Below are 16,788 nucleotides of genomic sequence, written 5' to 3'. Positions count from 1 at the left end.
GTGGGGCTCATTGGTTGGGGCTTATTATTCTTCACGTGTCCCCATGATTTTATTTGCAGGTCCTCTTCAGCCTATGACACAATATAATTAAACTGGTTATATTCACGCAACAAAATTTGAGAAACACTGTGTCATCATTATGAAGATGCCGTCCAAATAAAATTGTCTGGAATCCCTCTTACACCCTTTTTATAAAAGTTCGCGAAGTTCATTTCGACACGTTCCATTTAATAGAAACATAAGAAGCTCTTCTTCTTTTTATAGATAAGATTTATAATTATAACTAATCCATGCTATCATGTTATACAATGGAAGTGCGGCAGATGATCAAACTGTACTGACTACAGACAGCACATTAAAAATTGAACTAGTCGCTTGCCACTAACCGGATATGGCGCATATTACAAAATAGAGGATTGAACCGATAACCTGTCAAAATATAAATATCACAAAATAATACATTGTGACACATTTGTGGAGAAGCGAAGCCCTGATGAGGCGTAAGAGGGCCGAACTATAAGCGTATCTATTAGCAAAGAAAGGAATAATTTTAAATCTCTCTTAAAATCTGTCATACATATGCGCAAATAAAAGAATAATTTAAACTGTTTCCGAGCCGAAAAATATTTTTGAAATGTATTACTAATAAATTGAAGAATAATAATGGCAAACATGATCATTAAAAATATTTATTTATTAAGATAACAAGCATTTTTTCATCGCAAAGTGTTATTTGCTCTTTATAACATCAAAAAATATATTTTCATTTCACTTCGGTAACCAAAGTAGTTAAAAAGTGACAAGCGTGTTGAAAAAGTTTAAGAAAAAGTAACTTATACACATTTTTCTTACTCAGAGTAGACTCACCGTATGCAACTGTTAACATTTCAAGAGTTTTAGAGCACTGGATTCCATTTCTCACACAAAATTTAATGCAAACTCTTTGCTCCATTTTTTTCGAAAGAAGAAAATTGTCGAGCACACCAAACCCTTCTTACCTTTTACGCCTCTACCAGAAAAAGAACACGAGCTATATAGTCAAAACTGTGAACATATGATCGTGACGAGTGTACCAACACAACAAAACAAAAAATTTAAAACTTGAATGTACGTAGCCCGCGAAAATTGAAAATTCACCTTACTTTTTGAACACACCTCGTATGTACCTTAAATTGAGGGCTCATTAGTTCTAATTTAATGCCCTATTTACAAATTTAATGTTGCACTTTTTTTCTTCAAAAAACTAGGGATTACGCTAGATTAACGTTAATCTGGCGGAACCCCATGTGAAATAAATGTTGAATCGATTTATTCCATATCACATAATCAAGGGTTCATTTAATACTTATTTAACGCCCCATTCCCAAAATTAATGCTCCACTTTTTTTTTTAACTGGGGGTTACGTTAACTTAATAATAAGTTGGCGGAACCCCATGTGAAGCAAACTTTGAATCGAGTTCTGTCCTATCACATAACTGAAGGATCATTTAATGCTCTCCAAAATAACAAAAAATTATTTTCCAATAGTCACCCCTCATACTGAAAAACCATCCTTAATATAAATTATGCAAATATTGTAAATCTGACCATACTATAATTAAGGACTCATTTAATGCTCGTTCAATGCCCCATTGCCCAAAATCGAGTTCTGTCCAATCGCATAATTAAGGGCTTATTTGATGCTCATTTATGGACCCCTTACCAAATTTAATGTCCCGCTATTTAAAAAAAAACGTGGCTTACGCTAGCTTAACGTTAAGCTAACGAAACCCCATGGGAAAAAACGGTTAATCGAGTTCTTTCCTATTAAATAATTCATGGCTCATTTAATGCTCCCAAGAACGATAAAAAATTATGTTCTAAAAGCCACCCCTAATACTGAAAAACCACCCTTATGTCGAGGCGAAAGACAGGTAAATTTGTTATGCAATTTAACTTAAATTTCTCACAATGTAATTTCTTAAAGAAACTTAGGAATCATAACCTATATTTTAGTACTTACATTGAATCAATGTTTGTAGTTAAAATATTTATTATTATGAATGCAGTTCTTAAATTGAAATTCCAACATCTTTTTACAGGTGGAAATGAGTGCTGACAAAGATTCTTATCTCTACCAGTTGGTAGAATATATTCGCTATGGTAAAAAGGCTCCAGTAAAATGCGATCGAGCAGCCCAGTCAAAAACGACATAATATATGGCGACATATATAAATTATGTACAAATTGTAAACCTAACTACACCATAATTAAAGGCTCATTTAATGATCATTTAATACCTCATTGTCAAATTTAATGATCCACTATTGAAAAAAACGGGGGTTACGCTAGCTTAACGTTAAGCTAGCTTGACCCTCGGGTTAAAAAAAGTTGGAGCGTTGAATTTAGCGATGGGGCATTAAATAAGCATTAAATGAGTCCTTGATTATGATATGGTCAGGTTTGCAATTCGTGCAGAATTTATATTAAGGATGGTTTTTCAGTATTAGGGGTGGGTTTTGGAAAATATTTTTTTGTGGTTTTGGAGATCATTAAATAAGCCCTTAATTATGTGATATGACAGAACTCGATTTAACTTTTACTTTACATAGGGTTCCGTTAACTTAACGTTAAGCTAGCATAATCCCCGTTTTTTTTAAATATTGGAACATTAAATTTGTCAATAGGACATTAAATGAGCAATAAATGAATCCTTAATTATGATATAGTCAAATTTATAATTTATGCCTAATTTATATTAACGGTGGTTTTTAAGTATCAGGGGTGGTTTTTGGAAATTATTTTGTTTGTTGTTTTGGACAGCATTTAATGAGCCTTTGATTATGTGATAAGTTATAATTTGATTGAACGTTTATTTCACATGCTGTTCCGCCAACTTAATGTTAAGGGGGCTTCCATAAACCACATAGCCCAATTTTTTTACTTTTTAAGCCCCCACTCCCCCACGTTGTCCACCGTGGCATTATTTTTGACGCCCACCCCCTGGGTGCTACGTGGTTTTTTTCTATTTCTTGTAAAACGTAAATAAAAAAAAATTATGAGTGGTAGCAACCACGCACATGATTGCGGCCAGAATTTTCTTATCTCGACTCGTTAACTAATGTAAACAAACAAATAGACTTGGGAAAGAGACACGCTGGAATGGAGAGAGAAGCCAATCGACTCAACTCGGTTCGGTTCATAGGGATCGAATTTAGGACTCCGCGCGCTACTTCAAAAAATAATTAAGCTATGCGTTTTATTACCTTTTTTTTACACCTCTCGTTACATCAGCTCAACATACCTTGGTTAATATTAGTTAGAAAAATACTTCGATTGGAAAAAACTGAGACTTAATACAGATAAAACGAAGGTACCAAGACAAACGTTTAGATCAAGTGGAGTTATATGGAAAAATAAACAGCGAGATGAATTGGTGTGAAGATTGCGGAAGTAAATAATTTTAAATATCTCGATTTTAGCGTGCAAGCGAATGGGGAATATGGGATGCATATTAGAGAAACGATTAAGAAAGTATCTGGGGTAATAAAACGCATATATGGAAATTATAAAAAAATAGCTTCAGAAAAAATTGAAATAGGTTAACGAGGTTGTTTGAGACCTAATACCTGCTACCTAATTGTTGCTGGAGACATATACGAGATGGGCATTAGGGGAAGACTGAGGATTTGCAGGTAAGAGAAGAAGCTCAAAAGGATAACTTAACATTATGGGTAAGAAAGACGATGTGGACAATACGCAGAAAATAATTATCTTCAGTATTCACTTGAAACTACTTTTTCAATACCTGTGATAGGAAGTCACTATGAAAACTAATAGTTCAATCCAGGAAATTTCAATTCGAAAGAAGGAGTTTTTTCGAAAAATAATTGGCCTGTTAGAAGCAGCTAATCATTTTTTCGATTTCTAGGCGGCTTTGGCCAGAAGGTCACTCGCCTAGTGAATTCGAATGCAAGTTATGAATTATCAATGGGCGCGCATTACGTCACAAATTTCTTAGGTATCTTTTTGATGAAAGAGGCGCTTAGAGTTTTTTTCCTTAAAGTAGATGTACTTTTTTATTTTAAGTAAAACTATTTATGCAAAGAAGACAACATACCTTAAATTGCTCTCTTGATGAATAATGTGTGTAAAAAGAAAATCTTATGTGAAATACACATAAAAATAATTCAAGGGTTATTAAACTCTAATTTCTTAAATACAATTATTTATTTTTACTCAGAAATCTCCTTCCGAGTCTGGCAATGTGGAGGAAGCTTGGAAATTATCCCCTGTTCTCGTGTCGGTCACGTGTTCAGGAAACGTCACCCTTATTCCTTTCCTGGAGGAAGTGGAAATGTATTCGCAAGAAACACGCGAAGAGCTGCTGAAGTTTGGATGGATAATTACAAACAGTTCTACTATAATGCAGTTCCTTTAGCACGAAATATTCCTTATGGAAAGTATGTAATTCTTCAAGTTTAAACAGAGATATTTAAAATACGACTCAATTTTAGATGATTATCAGAAAAGTAGACTGTGATTTCAAATTTATTTAAAGTCATAGTGAATCACTGTGAAATTATTTATATAAATTGAACTTGTTTGATATTTAATTCTGCAGACGAGCAATTCCATGTGAAATCATCTGAAAATTTTTAGCTATTGTTAGTCATTTTGATGAAAATTATAGTGTCCGTTCTTAAAGGTGTTAAAAGAAAAAGACTAAAATAATTTTAGAAAAAATCAAAAAACTCACGCGATATTCAAAATAATAAATGTTGGTCCTGTTTTTCTTAAACTGTCATAACTTTAGTGATTTTAATGATAATAGGGTCTATTTTTTCTTAATTATTCGCAATAGGAAACAGTTTTTAACAATATTTTTGGTTCGACCCTCCTTGAAAACGCGACATAGCATGCACTGACGCTTGGTTGATCCTGTTGCAGAAGCTGCCTGTGAGTGTCACGCGTTTCCCCGCAATCGAGGGGCAGTGTCAGAGGATATGAGTGGAAGTCTAATTGTCCTTTCCGCACAGACGAGAGAGGGGACTTTCCTCAAGCCCTATCTTATATTTGTGGTACCGGAGATTTCCATGTCCTATAAACATTTCTGTTAAGATTTTGACTTCCTTCCTCTCGAGCTTAAGAATTTCTTTTGCTCAGTGAGGGTTTAGCTTTGAGCCCAAGAGTGATTTAGCCTGTCTGCAGCCAAAGACCGCATCCCACTCATTCTGATGTTCCTCGGTCAGCCAACTGTTAATATCTTCAGTGACCGACCTACTGGAAATGCCATAATCTCATATTGCAGAACTGTTGCGCAGGACCCCATCGCTAATGTGAAGCCCATTCCGTCTGTTCTACGGTATACACCTGCTCCAGCATACTCTTTGTTCCTGGAGATATCTGTAAACCAGTTGTCTCCATCACTGGGAGGTATGCCTCACCGTTAGCCCGTCCCTCTTTTGTAGATAGGCTAACCCGGTATTTCTTGTAGAAGAGGTAGTGGCCAGTGGAGATTTTGTCCTTGAGCATGCTTAATGTCGACCTCTTCGTGATGTCGATTGGTATCCGCATAACTGTCGAGATATTGCTATCGTTTACTATATTAAGTATCCAAGCCGCCTTCGCAGCCGCCGCTTTTATGGTGAGATTGAGGGTCTCCAAACCTATTAGTACCCCCAGGACCAACGTGGGTATCGACTTCAAGGCACCAGTGATACCTCTCGGAATCAGTCCCCACATTCTTTCCAGTCGGGACTTCACAGTAGAAATTTCGACACTTGTCCACCAGACGACTGCCGCATAGGTTAATCTGGGTCGTAGAATCGCTGTGTAGATTCACAGAAGTTTTTCCGATTTGAAGCCCCAACTTTTCCCTATGTCTCTTCTATAGAGCCAAAGAGTCGCTGCTAGCTTCTTGCACTTGTTTTCAACGTGCTTATTCCATGACAGCTTCTTATCTAGGATGACTCCTAGATATTTGGCTTGCCCTTTGATTTCGAGTTTTTGTCCCCCTAATTTCAATGTACCCATAGTTCCCTACTTGTACCTTCTGGTGAACACAACTACATCCGTCTTATTCGGATTGACTGATAGTCTAGTCCCCTTACACCATGAATAAGCGATTCTTAGTGTTTTCTGCATTACTTCGAAGAGCGCATCCAGACGCTGACCGCGCACAATAACCAGTATATCGTCCGCGTAGCCTATGACATGGAAGCCCTGACTCGTCAGTAGATGAAGCAATTCACCCAATACCAGGCACCACAGCAAGGGTGATAGAACGCCCAACTGCGGACATCCCGAGTCAACGGTTTCACATAAAGTGGTGCCACCCTTGGTCGTAGTTAGATTCCTATTAGCCAACATGTGGCAGGTCTATTCCACAACTGAAATAGGCACCTCGTATGCGATCATGGCCGACCTGATTACCTCTCCAGAGGTGTAATTAAAGGCTCCTTCGAGGTCCATGGAGGTTTCAATCGCTAGAGCCTTCTGCTACAGATGTACTTCAATTAGGTCAACTGCAGTGCTCAGGGCCATCTCAGTCGAATGACCAGCCCTATAGGCGTGTTGTTGCTCATGAAGAGGACTACTATTTTTAGTAGGAAAGATGTAAGGCTAATGGGTCGGAAATCCTTCGGTGAACTATAACCGATCCTGTCTGCCTTCGAGATAAAGTCTACTCTCGCACCCCTCCATGCCGCCGGAACATAACCTAACGTCAGACTAGCCCTAGCAAGTCTCACCAAAGGCCCAATGATGATCTCACCAGCTCTCTGTAAGAGGACTGGATATATACAATCCGTGCTGGAAGACTGTTAAGGACTGATAGGCTTCAGGGCCCGCCTGACCCTGGCTGGGGCACAATCTCGTTGGCTAGCCGTCGTTTCGGGCCCAGTTGGGCCACAGGCGACTTCGATTGCCTCAGAGGTGCCGTCCCCCCATCTCTTGACTTTCTGAAACCCGGAAAATGTGCCTTAATCAGGTGAGCCAAAGTTTCCCCGTCCGACTCTGAGTATCCCCCGTTTACCTGCGAAGCTCTTCGAGTGTCGCGTTCCACCAGTGTGTCTCTCCAGCCTTTTGGACTTTCGAAGTCCGACAATTACTTTCATAAGTAGATTTGATGGCTTCCGTGAAAAACTCTGCAGCCATCTCCAGGGTATCTACGTCTCTAATTGACCTGGGCATTCCTGAGAGTGCACTTCTTAGTTCTGTGGAAAACAGACCCCAATCTGTTCTTTTTGGATTTCTGATCCATATAGGGCCGGTGGATACAGCGGATTCTAACACGAACTCTATCAGTGAGTGATCTGAGAGAGTAGGTTCATCTGAGACTCTCGACTTCTTGATGTTATCTGTAAGATAAGGGGCTGGTTATCTGTAAGGGTTATCTGTAAGGGGGCAGGGTGCCCCCTGAGGCCCTTCCTCGCTTTTGAACTTCAGTGCTGGTCATCGGCGGTGTGGTCTTCGATGTACCGGGTACTCCAGCTGCTCTACTAGTCCGCTGCGCTTGCCTCCTCAATCTTCTTTTTAGGGAAACGCTGATGCGTTTCTTTTTATCGGGGGACTGATTGGCCACTCCCGTTTCCATAGCCTCACTCAGAGGGACCGCCACACCCTGAGCTCCCGAAAGAGCTGGGGCACAACCGCCGCCTGAGTAAGGCTTGCCGGAAAAATAGGCCGGGTGAAAAGGTTATGCTGCACCCGTTAGGACCCAGCCCCTTTTCCCCATCCGTCAAATCCCGTCCTAATTCTTCTTTTCTGATCCATGGCTTGGGGGGGGGGGGCTTGTTACATTGAGCGAGAGACTTAATGAATACCCGTTCGCAGGTCACCATACCAACGGAGGGCTGTTTCTTGGTCATGTGCGAGGCGCAGGTCATTCCCGTGCCGACTCGAGAAATTGGAAAGCGTTCCAAGAGAGACTTCGACCCAGGGATCCAGAAAGCCGGTGTTAGCTAGGCTCTTTCACCCTTCTATCATACTACATTCATGCATACCAGAATAGCCCGTTTATAGGGATCCTTGTCAGAACACCCAGGAGAGCCCGTTTATAAGGTTCCTTTCATCCATACCCATACTCACGCACGCCGAGGTCTATTTGACCCCTCTGTCCCAAACGCTTAAGCCTACCCACCAACTATAAGGTCTTGCAGTCCCTAGGGGAGGAAGATCTCTTTTAGTTTTCCAAAAATAATTAAAAACGTCCGTTAAAACGATGCGCACGATGCGAAAAACCCTTCAAGCAATCGACGAACAATAGAAGAATATTAAAATCGCATGAACTATGCTACAACTTATTTTCTCAATTACTTCTCGACAATTAAGGAAGATTCCATTTTGATACTCACAGAGCTTTAGATGACATTGTGAGCTATCTATATTAAACAAATTAAAAAATAAAAAGTAGGATTTTTTAAGAAGTTCAGTTTCGAAATAAATTTTTTAAAACCCTAAGAAGTTTTTGAAAATCTTTCGTTCACAAAGTATTGTTTGAAAACTGCGTCCTATCACGAATAATTAAGAAAAAATATACCTCAATATCATAAAAATTACCAAATAAAAAAAAAATTACCAAAATACCTAAGAGAAAATGTACTAGATTTTTCATCAAAATTACTAACAATAGCTGCAATCCTTCAGATGGTTTGACATGAAATTGAATAGTTTTGTAATTAGTAAATATAAAAAAATCTTCGGTTTTTAGCATTCAAGATAGAATGGAATTGAAAAGACAGCTAGGCTGTAAACCCTTTAGCTGGTACCTAAAGCATGTATATCCTGAATTAATAATACCTACGAGTGAAGGTGGACCAGGAGGAATTTTAAAACAAGGAACAGCTTGTCTAGATAGTATGGGACATCTTCTAGATGGAAATGTGGGCTTGTATCCTTGCCATGACACTGGAGGGAATCAGGTAAAATAACAGACAATAATAAGCCTATAGGCCTTAACATATTTTATTACTCAAACGAAATTATTATTCGTCACCAATCACCATTATGATTTTTATTCATTTTGAATGTATCTAATATCTAATGCTATAAATTTTATAGTACTTTATACGTTTTTTCCTCTTCTACGCTTAATACTAGTCTGTCATAATACAAAATAATATATAAATTACTAATTATGTAATGTGTGATTTTGAGTTAAACTGTATTTAATACGGAGCTAGCTTCAGCTTAAAAATTGAATATATGTTTGCAAACTATTTCTTAATGATACATAAAATCGTACGTGATAACACGTGTACGATTTCATAGAGAAGTAAACTGCAGCTGACTAAATTAATTTGGTTTAGTTGAAAGTAAGCATGCCATCAATTTAATTTTGGATCACCTTTTAATAGTAGATACTTGGAGAAATCTAAAATTTTACTACAGAATATTCAAGCAGCAACAACAGTTTTTCAAACCAAATATCAAAATAATGACTTTAACGACGATTTCTACTTCTATAAGGAGGACTTCTTTTGCATTTTCGTTGTACGAAACCATTGTTGTGGCTTAGAAAACGTTTTTTCCTTAAAATATAATTTTCAAATTTTCCTCGTTAACGATGAAAGATATCAGAAAAGAACGAGAGGCATTTCTTGTAGAAATTTTCTAAATAAGTCCACTTTTTAAGTATTTTGTAGAATCTGTTTTTTGTAAGAAAAAATGTGAAAATTCAATGTTTGGAGTAAAAGTGCACGTGGATGTAAAAATGATGAAGCGCAAATTAGAATTAGAGGGTATCTTCCATATAAAAGGCCAAATTAAAAAAAAATAACAGGGGATTTTTTGTAAAAATCGACTTTTCATATTTTCACATAAATTATCGCCACTTTGTTAATTTTTAACTTATTTCTATGGCGGATGTTAAAAGAGAGCGGCAAAACTCACCAGGATCCAAATTATCATAACATCATAACCTCATAACGTCCTAACATCTGACAAAAGACAAGTGACTACCAGCTGTGTCGCATATAAGAGGGGAGTCTACCAAAGAGACTTTTGAAGTCCGATACTTTTCTACATCTCCCTCTTGCCTCTATCTATTGTGCTCCAAGAAAAACGTTCTGAATACCTATGTGGCTCGCCGAGCAGAAGAGAATTTAAGGTCAACCACATTTTATACATGGAGGGCCTTAAACTCTCTGCGAGGGGATGTTCACTCTGAAGTCGAACATTTCGAACGCTAGAATTTTTTGTGGAGTCTTAACGAAATCACGTAAAACTATGAAAAGCATAAACTCGCAACGTCGAAGACGTTTTAGCAATGACGAAGTCAGTAAAACTGTATTTGAAGTCACAAGTATAATGAAAGAGACTTCATACAACGTAGTGAGTCAGCAAAAATGAGTGTAGCGTCCCGCTGCAATGTACAGTACGCGTCGAGTCAAATCGAGGTATGAAGGCAGGATGAAGTCAGAACTAAGTCGACAGTCATCGTTTTGAATTTATCAAAGTCAAAAACTTACGAATTCAAAAACTAGAGTCAAGCGAAGTCACGAAAGTACGTTTAAAGTCGCACAAAATTGTTAAAATAACGTTAGATTGACTTCAGCGAAGTCGCACGACATTGTTACAATAACGTTAGATTGACTTCAGCGGACTTCGAAGTGAATAGCCCGTCGACTGTTTGCCTCTTTAAAAGAGGATCTTAAAATCCGTGAGACGGTGATAAATAGGTACTCTAAAGCAATTTGCACGAGCTTTGGACAGGAAAAGTCAGCATGTGTGAACCTATACAAAGGAATACTAGAAAATACATCATCGCGTGAAAATCAAGATCTTTAACTCCCAGGTGGAAATACCATTCAACAGCTGGGTAATGTATAAACATATGGATATCTTTGAATATTGCAAGCGGAAACCCAAGATGTGCTTGTGTTAAAAACAGCCCTACAGAAAAGTTATCGTAATATTCCCAGAAAAATGGAGGCTTTTGAATTATCTGAGAAGAATAAGATCCAGGCGACCAATATTCTGGCCATTCAAATGTACTGCTCTATACGTTTGGTGCAGTAAAATGGAACTTCGATGAAACGAAGCAACTTGACAGAAGCAAACGTAAGATGATGACAATCCCTCGAGAAAAAGCGGGTAGAGTTTTGATGAGTTTAGAGTGTCTCTGTCGAAGAACGGTTTGGAAAACATTCTGCTCCGTTCTACGAAGCACCGATTCTCTATTGCGGTTGGCATGAAGTCGTCAACGTTGCGGCGTTATATACCCTGCCGCTTATAGGGCCGCAGATCAGTTTGGTCTCCTATGTCATTCCAGCGACACTACACATGGGCTAGCATCACTAACACCTTTGGTGCTCAAAAGTCGTGTACTGGAAGCAGAACTATCGATGGATCTCTCGAACATATTTCTTCAATATGCTGGATTGAGATGTATGTATGCACGCTTTGGGTATATAGAGACAGCATGCGGTTCTAAAGGGTTATAGTATCATCTTCGGCACTTCTATCCTGTTGATTGGATGTCCATCTAGCCATATGCCCACGGGGAACTTGAGTCCATGGTAGAAAATGATCAGTGTCAGATCTACGGGAATTTCTCATTTCCCACCACTCAAGGTATCAGCGCTACAAAGCCTGATATTATACTCGAAGATCTGAAAACCAAGATAATTTACGTGATTGAATTCTCGGCACCAGCCAATGATAATATCACGGCAAAGGAGGAAGAAAAACGGGCGAAATATAAAGTTTTTCTTTTCGAGCTGAGCAGGCTGTACCAAGGCTAAAAAGTTCATCGTGTCGTTCTCATAATGGCCTCCTTCGGTGATATGAAAGCTTCCTTTCTTAGCCAACTCAACAATATCCCGGCTTTTCAGCATCTGCCTCAGTCCATCGCAAGCCACATGTAAAAGGCTATTTTTCTAGGGTCACTTCATGCGGTTCGTCAACACTGTTCCTCCTAACATTGTACGTAGGTTGCGGCTAGAGACCGAATTCCAAGGAACAGTGTTATACGAAGTATATTGCGTAAATTTCCCGTTCTTGATTACCTTCTAGGATAGAAGGAGCAAGAGTGGACTACGTACACGTTCCGGTTGCGTCGGAATTTGTTACTTTGAGGAACCATGATCGTAGCTACTGGAGCCTACAACTGGTCAAAATTGTATAATAATAATAATAAGCTGATAAACTATGTTACTTAAATCATCCACTCTTGTTACATCGAGACATTAACACCATCAATATTGGATAAGATTATAGTTTCCCAATGACAGAAACTTGATTTTCTTACTGCCAGACTGCGTTCGTACAGGAAAAGGAGTGCATGAAGGCAACAAAGTTGAACCTTTCAGGCGGGTGAAAGAGGGTTCTATCGTGAACTGAGTGTAAAGCAATATAACCAGCAAGACCCCAAAGGCCCTCAATTTGAAGACATGCCTAACTACTGGTCGCGTGTTTGGGAAGAAACGAACAGATGCAATTTGGACACTGCGTGATTCCTACTAGGGAAAGAAAAAGCAATCAATAGCCTTAAAATGGAGCTGACGAACATCACATCTTTAGACGTTTTAGCGGTTTTAAAAAGGGCAAGTAATTGGAGTGCTGCAGGTCCGGACATGGTGCACGACATTTGGTAAAAGTACCTAATGAGTTTGCATCATGCGTTGGCAACGTGTTTTCAGAAAATCATAGCACCTTCAGATCTAAAGCCAAGCTTTATGCTTCGGGGTATTACGTACACGTTACCCAAAAAGCAGACGCTCTAATTCCATCTAAATTTGGACCGATAGCCTGTCTTCACACAATTGATAAATGTCTCAAATGTATCATTGGAGATAAGGTATATTCTTAGTGCGACGAAAATGAAATCCTTACAGAAGAACAAAAAGGATGCTGTAAAAACTCGCGGGTCAGTTAAGATCTAGTCACTATGGACGCTGTTGCCATAACTCAAACTCGTAAACATTAAAGGAGTTTGCACATGGCATACATTGACTACAAGAAAGCGATTCCTTTCGTGCCGCATGAATATTTGCTTGAAGTCTTAATACTTTACAAAATCTACCCATGCATCATTCACTCTATAAATCGTGCGACGATGCTCTGCAGTACAAGAATCAAGTATTTTATTCATGGGCAACCACAAGGATAACTAGATCAAAATTCTTTACGACAGGAATATTTTAAGGACACTTCTTTAGTACACTTTGGTTCTGTTTAGCACTGAACCCATTGAACAAACCACTAAATAGCATGTCTCATGGGTTCAGAATGATTGATAATGAGGATAGTCACCAACTGACCCATCTTCTGTACATGGATGATATGAAGTTATACGCTAGTTCAGACCAGAGACTGAAGCAAGTGATCGATATCATCAAGCAGTTTTCCAATGATATCAAACCAGAAAACATAGTTACAGAACAGATCTGTAACTGTTTTAGAAAACAAAAGTATGTATTCTAGAACATGTGAGTAACAGGTTACGAAAATGCGAGTAACAATGTTAACCCCTTTACGCTAGAACAATTCTGTAACAGTTCTATAACACTGTGACAACCGATCTATAACAATTCTAGAACAATTCTAGAACTCAATTACAAATGTTGTATAACAAATCTGTAACAGATCTAGAAGTCTGTGACAACTGATTTATAAAAATTCTAGAACTTTGGTGCGCTGCACTGTAAAAAATTTAGGACAATTATATAACAATTCTACAACAGTTCTAGAACTGCTATTTATCAAATATGGAACAGCGTTGTGTACCACTCACAGCAATAGGATATCCCGGGATATTCGAGTTGACTCTATTTATGTCCCGGGTTATTGAAGGGATAACCCTTTGGAAGATCCTGCGAGGCGGAAATTTTAATATCCTCATGGATATATTTTCATCTGGATTAGCGCGTACGCAGTCCCGACTAAGAAAAATTATACGTCCGAGATATCCAAATTAGGGATATTCGCAAGGGTCAGCTCGATCATAGTTTTAGCGAACTAATCTTTGTTCCCAATTTGTTCTAGAACACACTTGTAACAGGGTTCTAGAACTTCGATATAACACTGCTATGGCATAGTATAAAATAAACTTGAAACAAATATTATAGAGCGTCTGTGATCAGTTTCTTCTAGAACAATCCCATAGCCACTGTTACAGAACAGTGCTGTCACATAGTTCGAAAACAGTTCTGTCACAATTTTGTTACAGTGTTCTAGAACACTGTTACCTTTTTGTCCTAGAACAGTTCGGTCACAAATTTTTCACAGTGTTCTAAAACGCTGTTACCTTTTTTTCTAGAACAGTTCTGTCACCTTCTTGTAACAACTGTTTTAGAACACAGTTCCTTTTTGAGCTGGAACGGTTATAGAAGGTGTTCGCTGGAAACATGGAGTTAGGACTAGATCAATGCAGAACAGTGCATTTGGCCAAAGGGGAAATTGAGACCGTAGAGTTAAAGAACATTTGGAACTCGATATATCGACTCAAAGATATTTACCCGGCTATACTCAAGGTGGTTGTATAGACATTTAATGTTCTGCAATAACTTTCAAAGTTTGCGCCGCATTATGTCTACGCAAAGCCTTCTATATTTTCCGAATAATCCTGATGCTTTTAATTGTTTAAATAGCAAAAGGTTAATAAGCAGCCTTTATAGAGAATTGTTTGCTCTACACTTTTAGTCCTCTACATTATGACCGAAAAATTACCCTACTTCGGGCTGTTTGCAAAAGAAGGAGTGTGCGGGCTTCGAGCTTAAACTCACCCTCTACTCAAAGGGTGAATTACTCGGAAACTGTGACCCATACAATTAGAATGCATAAAACCTCTCTTTTTAAGAATTTTATCTATTATTTTTTGTAGTGAGCTATTTTTGTCGTTAGATGCACTATTTTCGAAATAATCGCTAAAAACGAATTTTTGGTAAGAGAGACTTGTTTGATATTTGATTCTGATGCTGTATGGAACCAGGTATGATAGATGTCAAAACTTTATACATTTTTTTCTAGAAATGACCAGTTTTCAAGGCAATTTGACTGGAATAGTATCATTTTTTCAATGTTTGATTCGCAGTATTCCTACATTAGATTTTATTATTGCTGAAGTTATGATAACATTCTTGATATTTAATTCCAATGCTTCAATTAAGTAAATTGCAAATTTTCAGCAGTTCGCTCTGTTATGTGAAAGATGATTTCAATGTTTCCTACAGACAGCTTTAATATTTATGTGGCTAATTTATTTAATTTATTCTAACAAGAGATTTCAAATTTTATGTTCTTCATCTCAAAATAGTCAATTCAAAATTATTATCACAATACTACCAGGTATTAATTGCTACTAGTTTATTTGACATGCAAGTTATATCGATATAAAATTCTAAATCTGCCACAGGGATCCACTGAATGTAATAAGATCTCTGAAGAATCTTTTGGTATTTGTAAGATTCTCGCAAAATTTTTATGTGGTTTAATTCAATTTCAGAGGTATTCTGTGAGATGTATAACTGTTTTCAAGTCGCTCGCTCACTGTCATTTTCTTATGAGGAGAAACTTCATTTTTCTGAATTAAAACTTTAATATTATTTCATTATTATTATTATTAAAAATAACGTAATGTTTTTCTTTCTTTATAATCTACTTATAAAAAAATTGAAGGAATGACTTCTCCTTTTAAAATGCAGTTTTTATATTTCATGAATTTTTCGCATAAGTTCAAATGTAATCCACTGTATTTTTCTGGAACGGTAAATTTGTTATTCATGTGAAATGATATCTTTATTAACCCTCTCAGCCTAGACTTCAATATCTCTGGTTCAAATTAACGCATCGGGATTTGTCTTTCTTTTAAATATAGCTAAAAGTCTCACAAAAATGAATATTATAAAATTAATAATATGAATCTAACATATTACCATAGATATTTTCACAAAACTGAAACAACTATATAGCGAGTCGCAAATATCGTCAGGGTATATTACACCCAGTTTAGGCTGAGAGCGTTAACAACTTCTTCGTCACTCATATTATTATTTATCCTTTGTTTTCTTCATCATAAGGTGTTTGCGTTAGCTGGATTCATACTCTTCTATGGTATACTCATCACTATTATTTTTACGTATGATATAATTATAGTCGATTATATTTTCATTGAGTTCCTTCGCCGTGATCTTTCGTGAAAAGCAATATATGCATTTATAGCCATGAAGCAGAATACTCCACTATACATATATACGTATTACCATCTCTGGTATTATTCTTTCTTCACTATCCTCAAAATTTTTAAATATCAATGTCATTTCATTCATCATACAATTTTAACTGAAGGACATTATCGAACAAATCACCGTTCTTTTCAGAAATACTTTAATTTAACTGTCTGAAGCTCTTCAAATAAATAGGAAACGTACTAAATAATTGTGCATTATTAAATATCCTCAGATTACACAGGCCCACAAAAAAAAACAAAAGTGTCTGTGCAATTGACCAGACCTATATATTCTTATGTATTTTTCGACGCTGAATCCGAATTTGCAATAAAAAAGTAGGGTCCAGCTACATTTTATGGGGTTTTGCTCGAAAAACCGCATTTTTTACGGTTTTTCATAGTTTTTTTTTAATAAAAAAAAATAAAGAAAAATTTTATCTTTTTGACTTCAGAATCGAATTCTACGGGAAAAAATACATCGAAAACCATGTTTTGATTTTTTTTTACAAAAATTGCAACCCACCATACGGCGACTAAAAGGCAGAAAATCGCGAAAAGTGAAAATTTGCTTCAAATTTGATTAAAATGACATTAAAATCAATTTTTACGATTTTAAACCGATTTATAAACATTGAAA

General features: G+C 37.3%; 1 protein-coding gene across 1 annotated transcript in view; it reads left to right on the top strand.

Moving 5' to 3' along the window:
* The window catches only part of LOC117178666 (polypeptide N-acetylgalactosaminyltransferase 2-like), a 369,602-nt gene that overhangs the window by 244,847 nt on the left and 107,967 nt on the right, over nt 1-16,788 (top strand). The window contains exons 8-9 of the mRNA XM_033370091.1: nt 4,224-4,443; nt 8,694-8,904. Coding sequence (XP_033225982.1) covers nt 4,224-4,443; nt 8,694-8,904 — 431 coding nt within the window. The remainder of the gene's footprint in view (nt 1-4,223; nt 4,444-8,693; nt 8,905-16,788) is intronic.

Source organism: Belonocnema kinseyi, chromosome 8, assembly GCF_010883055.1.
Source record: "Belonocnema kinseyi isolate 2016_QV_RU_SX_M_011 chromosome 8, B_treatae_v1, whole genome shotgun sequence".
Lineage (NCBI taxonomy): Eukaryota > Metazoa > Arthropoda > Insecta > Hymenoptera > Cynipidae > Belonocnema > Belonocnema kinseyi.
This window is presented reverse-complemented; position numbering and strand designations above follow the sequence as displayed.